This window comes from Nansenia antarctica (genome assembly GCF_963989245.1).
Source record: "Nansenia antarctica genome assembly, chromosome: 4".
Taxonomy (NCBI): domain Eukaryota; kingdom Metazoa; phylum Chordata; class Actinopteri; order Argentiniformes; family Microstomatidae; genus Nansenia; species Nansenia antarctica.
Window position 1 is genome coordinate 48,817,398 of NC_137689.1, and position 12,500 is coordinate 48,829,897.

Below are 12,500 nucleotides of genomic sequence, written 5' to 3' on the forward strand. Positions count from 1 at the left end.
GCAAGATTGTGTGGGCGGAGTTCAAGACTTGAGGGGTGGTGTGTGTGTGTGTGTGTGTGTGTGTGTGTGTGTGTGTGTGAGACTGTGGGGAAGGGGTTGAGGGAAAGGGAAAGGGGGGAGAGAGGACTCAAGGCCGTGTGAAAAAGAGAGGAGAAAGAGAGAGAGGAGAAAATGACAGTGTGCAAGTATGTGAACGCTTGTGAAAAGGAAAAAAGGAGAGGCAGACAAAGCAGAACCATGGAGGAGAGAGAGGACACATCGCAAAGTGGCCTCCCTGGGAAACCATTCTCCACAAGAGATATACTGACCGCAGGACACATACCAGACAGAGTCCAAAAAAAAGAAAGAAAAAAAGACACATTTCACCATTCGAGCGTGTGTAGAGAGGTTACCATGGTGACGTGCCCAATCAACAGCCAGGTGTCCTGTCTGTACTGAAGACACACACAGACAGTGCTGAGGGATGACATCATTTCCTGTCTCAGTGCATTCCAGCGCTAGTGAATCAGTAGATTCCGCCGTGCACCCATCCTCACAGACACAAACCTGTTCTCCTCAGACATTAACAGGCGCCCCACGCCGAGGGGAGTAAAGACATTTTTATAGGCAACAAACGCTTAAACTGGGTTCTTGTGTGCCTGAAAAGTCGGCAGTTTGTTGATATTAAAAAAAAAGGACTTTTTTGTGTGTTGCAGATGTTGTATTAGATAAGTGATTATCCCAGTATGAAAGAACATACTGTGTCAGGTCCCAAATGCAGACAGTTATACACACCCATCTATATACATGTCTTGTAAATCAAAAGCTATATAAACCGATGTTGAACAGCTGTTAGGCTTCTCTCCCAGTGTGGCATTCCAGCAATGGGACTGGCGAAATCTGATGATACCCCTGACAGACTGCACTGTCTAAACACTGGGCAAGCATGGTCAACACACTCATTCACTACCACACACACACTCGCTACCACACACACACTCTTGCTACCGCACACACAAGCTGTACATACATTCGCTACCCCTCTGATCAGCCACAATGTGGTCAAAGCTTCCCCCCTTCCTCGTGTGAGGAAGCCAACCCGAGTGGCAACCGAGACCTCAACAGATGAGAGCCCTTCAAACCCACAATCCCTCACCCCCCCCCAACTCTGGCTGGAGTAGTACAGTCCATATCCTGCTGCTCGTTATGCCGTTAAACGGCGTCCCTGTACTGTACCGTCATTGTTTCTCAACAACATTGGTTGATTGGGTCGGTATTGTGTTTTGTTTGTGTGGGGTGGACCCCTGGAAAGACTAAGCTGCCTGCCTAATAATGTACTGGAAGATTCCAGTGGGGATCCCGCCCCGACAATGAGATGATGTGTGAGCAGCACTGTGTCTATCAGACAGCGGACAGCTCTCCTCTTCCTGTCTTTTGCCCCTGGGTACTTCCAAATTGCCCTGGCACACCCGACACATGCCGTGTACACTGAGATGGCATTTATGACTGAATGACAGGACGTTCTTTCAATTGACAAGGTTATCAGTGTGCCATTTAGAGGAGTGTATTCCCCCCCCCCCCCCGAGTGTAGTACAGTGAGCTTCATTATTATCTGAGAGAGAGATGGAGAGAGAGAGAGAGAGAGAGAGAGAGAGAGAGAGAGAGAGAGATCACCCCCCACCCCCTCAACACACATGCACACACACAGGCACACACACAGGCACGTAACAAGCACGCACATACAGGGACATACACACACAAGCATACACACACAGGCACACACAGGCGCACACACAGGCACACACACACAGGCGCACACACACAGGCGCACACACACAGGCACACACACAGGCACACACACAGGCACGTACACACACACACCCACACACACACACACACACACACACGTACACCGAGGGAGGTGCTTTATTTTATACAGGACAGATGATTTCAATCATGGCCATCTGATAAGGACCAGCACGCTGCACCTCATTACACCCTGGGTTCCGGATCGGGACCCAGGCCCGTCCATATCATGCCTTTCCCATTAGCCACTCCTATTCTTTCATCCATTATCTCAGTGGGATATTGGTGATAATACGGAGGATACAGTACACCCATCCGCTACCATTACGCGGACAGAAGGCCAAGGGTCCCTAGAGGTTAGGATTCAGAGGGAAGCGTTGCTAAGGACGATAAGCTGAGCAACAGACACTATGGGGAAGGAACATTTAGGTACAAAAGCAACAGTGACTGAATCCAATGAGAAAGTACTGAAGAAATGCTCACAACAGGTCGTACTTTTGTAACATCCTGAGGACCGGCGCTATGATATGGATCAATGCCTTCCCTTGACCCGTTGTTCAGAAATGTCATCCACCGTTTAACTATTCCTAAGTACCGTTCTTACATCTACAATTCTATGTAAGCACGAGGAAACCTTAGATACCGGCACGAAAAACACTGTTAGGAACAAACCAAAATATGTAAGGTTGTAAAAATGTTCATTGCCTCTCGGCAATGAAAGCCATTAAATGACCGCATTTTATTGCCTTTTTTATATTTCGTAGCTCAGAGCAAACACATGGCAATATAGACAATAAATAGGATTCACAATGAACCAATACATTCTGAGGACTAAAGGGCTCTGCACACAGCGTGCGATTTCTGTTGGCGTCAACGTTCCATTTTGAAGTTTGAATGGAAGTCTATGAGAACATCGCATTTACCCACACACGGCCCCGATTTTAATCGCACGGCGAACATTCGATTCCATTCATTTTGAATGGGACAAAGCACACGTCGTGCGAGTTTTGTCGCACTGTCAAATTTGTGCTTTTCCCATTCAAAATGAATGGAATCGAATTTTCGCCGTGCGATTAAAATCGGGGCCGTGTGTGGGTAAATGCGATGTTCTCATAGACTTCCATTCAAACTTCAAAATGGAACGTTGACGCGCAACAGAAATCGCACGCTGTGTGCAGAGCCCTTAAGGGTCAAGTTCTACAGTATTTCAGTCAGCACAGAGGTTCAGCAGAGGTTCCGGCCTTAGTTCACACTACACTACAATTCGTATGGCCAACATTGACCAGAGCAGTGCGTAGTCAAGAATAGTACCCATTCACATGTTGGTGATGACACACCACCATTTTCACTTCCTCTCCTTCCATAAATAAGTCAATCCATTTGACACATTTTTTAAAACCCTCCTCTACGACGCTTTGTGAAGCCCCAAACGAAACCCACTGTGACTGGACCACTCTAAAAATCTCCAACAGATAACCTCAACAGGACACTGAAAGTAAACTGGGCTTTTCCGTCAAGAATAAATCCCTGTTTTCTTTTGAAGCTGGGGGGAGGGACGGGGGACGGGGGGGGGACGTGTTCTAGCTACAACTCTCCCAGTGGTAAACTATGGTGACATACTGTATACAGTGGGCATACTTCCTCTAGGGGTCTGGGGTCTAGGGGTCTGGGGTACACTACACTACGCTATGCTTACATCACAGCTTGGAGCATTAACACCAAGTCACTCAACAACCTATAGCGTTCTGTACCCCAATACGGACGTCCACATGGAATCACAGAACACAGAACATATGCACACACTTATGCAGACACGTATCTCCAGGGCCACACGCACGCACACAGCCTGTCAGTCGGACCGTGTGAAACCCAGCCGCCCCCTCCTCTCAGGGAACACAGGAAGCCCCAGACAATGCAGAGGCTTCATGCAGGGTTCAGCTCCGCTCAGCTCCATCCATGGCCAGCCTTAGAGAGGGCCCAGAACCCAGACCCGGGCCCTGGACCGTATCCTGCTCCAGGGGGTATTAATAACTCAGGGAAGGGACAGCGCAACGACACACACACACACACAAAACGACATACACACACGTGCACAGTCTGCACACTCACACAACGACACACACACACACACACACACACACACACACACACAATGACACATGTAACAATGACACACACACACACGCACCCACACACACAACGACACACACACACACACAAACACACACACACAACGATACACACACACAAAACGACACAAACACACGTGTGCGCACACACACACACGTGCGCACACACACACACACGCGCACACACACACACACACACACACACACGCACTCTGTTTCCTCATGGGAGTCGGCTCCACAGATAACCTTCGCTTAACACAGTACAGTAGGTGATGGCGAAATAACAGGTTAGAGGATCTCCATTATTCATGCAAGACCTTCATCACACCAGAGAAAAATAACAAATCTCTGAGGCGAGTTACAGCGTATTTCCTGTTCTCAGCCACACACTTGCGGCCGGTGATATGACTGACAACGAGACACTGACTGACCACATTACAGCAGAGTCAGTACCTTGATGACTGGTGAATGAGAGCGGGGGATGGAAGGTGAAGTGTTATGGTAAGGGGGTCAAATCAGGTGTCACAACATGCTCAGCGTGGTTGAGGGTGTTCTGTAGAGTACATTATGTACATTGTTGACGCCATTGCGTTACACAACAACCATTTCAGCTGATTTTTTTTTTCTTGGTAAGTGAGTCATAGTCTTAATAGTTTGCTTGGTGTGAAACTATAGCTCCATGTCTACACACTGGATAGCAAACTTAAATGCTACCCATTAAGATTTAAGTTAAGTTAACTTAGCCCATGTCTCTCTGATTTACCAGAAGGTGGAGAAGACTTGGGGATAACGAACACATTGGACCACTGTGAAGAGTGTCGACAGTGGAAAGAGGGAGAGACTGAGAGCGGGTGGGAGCATGACTCCCATGATAGTCTCTTAAGGAATCCATTACCAATTTTTCAAAGACAATCACATTAGCACTCTTAAAGGATGTCTCTAAATACAATTTCCTTTGAAGTGCTGGCAGTTTATAGCCTTCACCATAAACACATCACAGCAAAAATGCGGAGTATGTGTTTGGTCTCACAGGTCTACAGGGGGCTAAGTGACCCTTCGTACCAGATGATTTATCTCTTTGTAAACAGAATCCCACCCCGTGGACGAGGTTGAGCTGCTTCCAAGATTCTATCACCAATCTGGCGTACTATCTAGGAGGGGAAGACTTGGCATGCTTTCTCGAACCCTCTGAGACAACATGAGAAGATTTATTCAACATTTCAACATATGACACACAGAAGTATGGAAACTGTCAGTGAGACGTAACAGTACATTGAGACATTTGCCCTCCGAATGCGAAGCTGAAATGCATGTCAGCTGTTTCACTTTAAGCTGACAGTGAAAACACCTGTGATGTCCAGAAACCGTGACACCTTAAGCCGCAGCCCCAGCGGTTTGTTTCTGACATCCAAACCCCTCGGTGCCCTACCTGGCTAACAGGCCATCGTGAGGGGGATTCGCTAACACTGAGTGGATCCTGTATCAAACAGAGCGTGAGAGAGGCTATGCGACGGGTCAATCTGCCTATTCAAACACTTACAATGGACACAATTAAGACTTTATTCCAAGCAAAGCGCCACACATCTACACACATCAAACAGCCCTCAAGAATAATGCTCGTGGAGGCCAACAACCCTCTTGGCAACTTACAAAATTGAGTAGGTGAGGCAGACACATGTCAGGTGACAGTGCGGCACTCCCTGCAAGCAGTGAAAGGGGTAAACAGGAAAACAGGAACGTGAGTCATCGATGAACTATGTCCAGGCAGGTGTGTCTCTTTGTAGCGTGTTTGTCACATGCGATAGTAAAAACAGGCCGAAGTAACTTTTTATGAAGGTAATGAAAAGGGTCTTGAGAATGCCTGGAATGTGAGAGACATACCCTCACAAAATAGGCCTTTTTTTATGGAAAGCATTTCAAAGACGGATGAAAAGAATCTTTGCCCAAAAATGAATTACTACAGTTCTACTCCACAGGATATTTGGCCAAGGAATTGGAAAACGTTCATGAAATCAAATGTATCAGTGTCTGCCACATGTGAACACAGTCACTTTTATGGCATCAACACTTTCCACGTGTCCTTCGTCTGACCATCTGCGTTCTAATACGCACTCTGTAGGATAACAGAGAGACTATCCTGTAACTATCACTCTGTATGATAACAGACTATCCTGTAACTATCACTCTGTATGATAACAGACAGACTATCCTGTAACTATCACTCTGTATGATAACAGACAGACTATCCTGTAACTATCACTCTGTATGATAACAGACAGACTATCCTGTAACTATCACTATGTATGATAACAGAGAGACTATCCTGTAACTATCACTCTGTATGATAACAGACGATCCTGTAACTATCACTCTGTATGATAACAGAGAGACTATCCTGTAACTATCACTCTGTATGATAAACAGACAGACTATCCTGTAACTATCACTCTGTATGATAACAGACAGACGATCCTGTAACTATCACTCTGTATGATAACAGAGAGACTATCCTGTAACTATCACTCTGTATGATAACAGACAGACTATCCTGTAACTATCGCTCTGTATGATTACAGACAGACTATCCTGTAACTATCACTCCGTATGATAACAGACGATCCTGTAACTATCACTCTGTATGATAACAGAGAGACTATGCTGTAACTATCACTGAGTCTGTATGATAACAGACAGACTATCCTGTAACTATCACTCTGTATGATAACAGAGAGACTATCCTGTAACTATCACTCTGTATGATAACAGAGAGACTATCCTGTAACTATCACTCTGTATGATAACAGACAGACTATCCTGTAACTATCACTCTGTATGATAACAGAGAGACTATCCGGTAACTATCACTCTGTATGATAACAGACAGACTATCCTGTAACTATCACTCTGTATGATAACAGACAGACTATCCTGTAACTATCACTCTGTATGATAAGAGACAGACTATCCTGTAACTATCACTCTGTATGATAAGAGACAGACTATCCTGTAACTATCACTCTGTATGATAACAGAGAAACTATCCTTTAACTATCACTCTGTATGATAAGAGACAGACTATCCTGTAACTATCACTCTGTATGATTACAGACAGACTATCCTGTAACTATCACTCTGTATGATAACAGAGAGACTATCCTGTAACTATCACTCTGTATGATAAGAGACAGACTATCCTGCCGCCGACCTGGCCTTTGATTAGAGATCAGGGTTGCACTGGGTTGCATCATTTAGCCTTGGTGATGTGACCTCTACTGTATCCACACGCTAAGCTTCATATTTTCCATACTTCCACATGGTCACACTGACAATACATGGAATGAAAGAATAGAGAAGACCACTGAACACTTGTGGTGTCCCCATATTGAATCCCAGGCGACACTATTTTTCACTTCTGCTCGTCTCTGACGGTTGTCCCTTCCCTTGGCTGCCCACAGAGAGAGAGATTTCCTGTGTGTGCCCCACACCCAGTCGTTTAGTAAGCAACCGCAGATTACATCTAGTGTAAATGTGCGTAGGCATGACAGTGCATCTCAACCAGATTGATGCCACTAAATATCTGTAAATCTGTGTACTTCCACTCAGGAAGTTTACTGAAGGGCCGGGCACGTACACTGCTGCAATTGCAGCGGTAGAGACCATTAGGGGGGTTGAAGTTCACTCCCAGTCCCTTAGCAACAGGAACTAACAAGAGATCTCCAGAACATTGGTCAGTTTACAGAGGAGATAAACAAAGAGATCGTCACCCAGACAAGTTCATTTGATTTAAGGAGCGGAACAATTCATGACTTACGTCTGGTGGATAGTCTGTCCTAAACAAACTCTGGCGGCTTGAGGGATGATGGATATGAAGTTCGTCACAAACACTTTCCCATATTACGTACCCATCTATTGACGTTTGATTTGATGGGAAAACCATGGGAAAACAACACAAACGTTGGCGGAAATTGCATGTCCCCCCAGACTAAATAATTGTGTATGACTTTCTCATAGTTATGTGTGAAATCCAAAGGGTCTTTTATACAAGGAGAGGTGTTTCAGGCATTACTGAGAGCATATTTATAGCATCAGGCTTTGGCGCTGCATGGTTGGAAAAAACAACAGCAGAGTAGTGAATGGCCCTTTTTGTGTGGAATAAACGTTACATTGGCAGGACTTGCTAAGATTCTGCATTAAATTAGTGGTTTTAACTTGGGGGCTAGGACAGCTGGAATTGGTTTATTTTATTTTATGAAAATAATCAGCAATATAATATAATATGGAATGAATTTGAGATATTTTGTAATGTCGAGATACCATCTTCAAACATTTAAGGAGACCCCTAGTTGCTGCTATTTACATGGTAATCACATGGGAAGACACAGTAGGCCTAACGTCGTTGACCACATGGATACATACAGTGAAACTGGCATAGCAGTAAAAAGCATGAGTACAAAAAATGTCATACAATCATGACATTAGTTAATTTTAATTAATTAATTAATTTTAATTAGGCATTGACATGACATTAACCAACTTAGCAAGAGGGAAACTAAGGTATGATCGGACAAACTGTTGCCGTCCTGCTGATGTCCCCCTATCTGTTGTTGGGGTTACATTAGTAGGGTGGGATCATGTCCTACACCAGATGGTGTTGTCATGGGGGGAAGGGTCGGCATTATACAACACATGTACAGTAGAAACTATACACTATCAATAGGTCCATTCAATGTTTCCCTACAATATTATCTGAAGCTGTTCTAAGCATGTAGTGTTGATAAACGTGAGTAACAGGACAGGATCAGCAGTATAGGAATCTCCACAGACAAGATCAGCAGTATAGGAATATCCACAGACAAGATCAGCAGAGCCTCCACAGCAGAGATTGCAGACTGCTTTCTAACTCCTACATGTCTGGCGGGGCAGCCGCTGGGTCCTCAACAAGAACGCAAGCAAAGCTGTAAACTCCGAACTTTGATTTTGAACTGTCTGAGGCTATGTTATTAAATACATACATCTGTTTTCAAGCGATACGTTTGTCCCCCATACGAGAGCATATTATGTTTAAGTTACTTTGTATCCATCGTTTAACAAATCACTTGCTGATTGGCCTCGCCTCGTCTTATAGGCTACGTGTACGCACTTGGACATGCAGATCTCTCATATCGATCAACTAACTGCCACTATTAAACGATTAAACAAATAAAACATTATTGAGGTGCAACACGCTATATGTTTTCTTACCGAACATTTGATGAACATCAGGCCCGAGCTCATCTTGGAACTCCGAACTTCAGAGCGGAACTTCAACGGCATTCATCCACACTTCAATTTCGTTTAGAAATCTAGAGCTTCCAAAAAAAAGAATCATTTGAAAAAATGAAACATTGTTAGGTAAAAAATCCACTCATGAAAAGTCTGTCATCGAGTTGTTTCCATAAATGTAGTTACACATGCGATACTTTGGAGCGGGTTTGTGCGCCTCGCACGGTCGAGACAGAGAGATGAAGAAAGTTGACTACGTTCATTGACGTCAGCTAACCAGCCAATCAAACAACTTCGTTCGGAACGACAGACAATAAAGTCACTGTCACTGTCACTACAATAATAATAATAATAATAATAATAATAATAATAATAATAATAATAATAATAATAATAACCTCTATTTGTATAGCACTTTCTCCGCAAACGTTGCAGCTCAAAGTGCTTTAACATATCCACACAGCATACACATAATAATAGAACAGCCTAGTAACAATAAACAACACCTTTTGTACTTGTAAATATACTTTGTCAATAGTTTCAATTTCAATTTCAATTTCTAGAAAAGTGCGTTGAAGAATATAACAGATTATCTGTACTGAGTCTGAACCACATCCACAAGGTCATACACCGGGGAGTGTCTGTCACCAATGTCTGTTTGACTTCATATACTGTGTACCTGTCTACTTGAATACAGTTTGGGTAGCCCATGCATCTCAAATTGTCCGTGTAGGTGGAACAAATAATTATGCCTGGGGGAATTCCACTTTTGTGTGATGCAAGAACAATATTGTGCAATCAGCAATACATGACATCTTTTTAGAGACATGTACAGTAAAAGGATTACAGCATAGCCTACTTCCCATACAGTTTGTCTACAGTATTGTTTGTTGTGAAAAGGACAACTGTGTTTTATTAAAGCAGCTTAATGTTTACAGTACGGAACAGTTGGATGAAAGAAACCACAGTTCCACAGGTAAGCAGAGAATGCTGTGGTCTAGAAGAACTCCCACTTCTTATGTTGGTGACCAGATTCAGAGTTACTGTTAAAGACAAGATGCGGTTATGACGGACACACTGTACACTGTATGGTTAGTCAAATCGACATCAATCTCACTGGCAGGCACTTAGGCCATACAGACACACACCTTTCAAAAGACTGAAGTGTTCTTGCCGGGGCCTCTTGGCCAGATCATCATTGAAAATGAGAATTTGTTCTCTGCTGATTTTATCTGGTTAAATAAAGGTAAAAATGTTTATAAATGTGACACTCTCCAATGGTGATTTAATATTCCCTTGTCATGTCTAATGTATCTGGTCATGGATGCAGTTTGGACAATTGCCTGTGCATCATCTGCATCAAGATGGTTGGGCCCGTTTTGACAACTGGTATAATTCCAGTTATGCTCCAGTAGGAAAACGCTCCACCAGGAAAGATGTTTGGTGAGAGTGGGAGTGAAAACAGTACAATGTTACACACAAACACTTTCCACTTCTAAGTCCCTTGTCTAAAACAATTGTGTTTTGGACATAACTGTCCATCACAAATGACCTCTGTTGTGAAAAGAAACACCAAAGAAAAGCATTTAAGTGCCACTGTAGTGAGAGTAGTGGTAGACCATCAGAAATCTAGAGGGTTTGACTCATACTTGTGGCTGGCCGTTGGAAAACCTAATCCTGGCAGGCTTAACGAGTGAGCTCAGCCTTCACATAGAGATGCTGTTTACTCACACTCAGCCTCTTTATTTGACTAAAGAAATTAAATCCTCTTGGAATTCAGAGCCAGAGAAGAAAAGAACCAAGTGTACCATGGCAGCATTATATACACATCTGTCAAAAATCTCATTAAAATCTTTTGTTGTTTTCAAAAGTCTCGTACAATTATATCATATGTAATCACTTGCTTAACCTGATTTTGACCTGGTTTGTTGCATAATGGGTGCATGCACCACCCCCAGTCAAAACGTTAACTTCTACTCAACATGTGTTTCAGCTTCACACTATCTAGGAAATCTGTGAAATCTATTTCTTCCTCTTGGATCACTTCCTGTGTTCCTCCTTATGAGGTTGCCTACGTGCTCAAAAACAGGAAATGTATGATGGAGTTGTTTACAAGCCTATCCTGACCCGGTCTGAATTTGTGCTTCCACCAGTTGAACAGTTGCTAGCGTACTGCAATGTAACTCACAACTTAGCACCCAACACTCCAAGGCTTCCTTTACTGTAGGTCTGACACTGACACTCGTTTTCATTTCAAATGTTACTCAGCTATTACAATCCGCTATTACAGTACACTCTAATGAATGCGTAGGGCTCCCAACCTCCATATTGTACAGTGTATACCTCCATCAGGTGAATGGTGATAGGGTGATATGATATGGTGAATAAAAACACTTCCCTCTATTTTGATTCATTAGATTCATGGGATGGCATGTGGCCTGGCAATAACCGAGCGCTTCCTGTGTGGATGGATGGGAAACGAGATAGAGGACTCTACTTGAGGGGGGGGGTGCCGCGGGGTGGTGGCTGTTTCACAGAAGTGACCTGCGGAGGAAAAGGCACCAAAAATAAAGGGAAGGAAAACCTTCCCTAAGCGTCAATAACTTATCTTGTGACGCCTGCTGGGTATTGTTTCCCTGGCTGTTTAGGAAGGTTGAAAAAAGAAAAAGAACATCTAGATTGTAGATGTTGGTTTAGCTGAGTTTCCCTGTTGAGGCACTGATATGTTTCCACCTGGAGGAACATTTAGAAACTGACTTTCAGATGAGCCTCCTGTGGGCTGGCTAGCCACTCTTCTGTATACAGTACGTGGGAAAGAAGCCACATCTGAAAATATAACCCATTAAATTGCTTCTGTCCCGAGAGACTGAATTGAAACACTTTGACCCCCCCTTTTTTTTCTGTATGATCGCCTAGTAAGATCTGCTCAGTTTAATATAAATAAACTTGATGATACAATCTTATGCAGGCCCGGCCCTAGGACTGGCCCAAAACACGATTTGGACTGTGGGCCCCCCAGCCACGTTTCATCGACGGAGGGGGGGGGTTGTAGCAGAGTTTTTGATAGACGGGTGTTTCGTCGATGGGGGGTGGGTGGGGCAGGCCCTGGGGGTATTCCATCAACGTTGCTAAAGGAAAATCCAGGCTTGTTTTTGATAACTCTCGCGAGATTTATAAAAATAAGCCTGGATTCTTTTGCTAAGTCTCGCAAGACTTAACAGAATAAGCCTGGATGTTCCTTTAGCAACGTTAATGGAATACCCCCCTGGTCTTATGAGCAAACTAGTAATAACCGTTAGGTGTAACAACTCATGCTGTACCCAA

General features: G+C 43.9%; 1 protein-coding gene across 1 annotated transcript in view; it reads right to left on the reverse strand.

Moving 5' to 3' along the window:
* Nucleotides 1-9,379, reverse strand: part of tnfrsfa (tumor necrosis factor receptor superfamily, member a) — a 20,798-nt gene extending 11,419 nt beyond the window's left edge. The window contains exon 1 of the mRNA XM_080528720.1: nt 9,156-9,379. Within this exon, the coding sequence (XP_080384846.1) occupies nt 9,156-9,227 (72 nt within the window). The 5' untranslated portion in view covers nt 9,228-9,379. The remainder of the gene's footprint in view (nt 1-9,155) is intronic.
* Between the last annotated feature and the right edge of the window lie 3,121 nt (nt 9,380-12,500).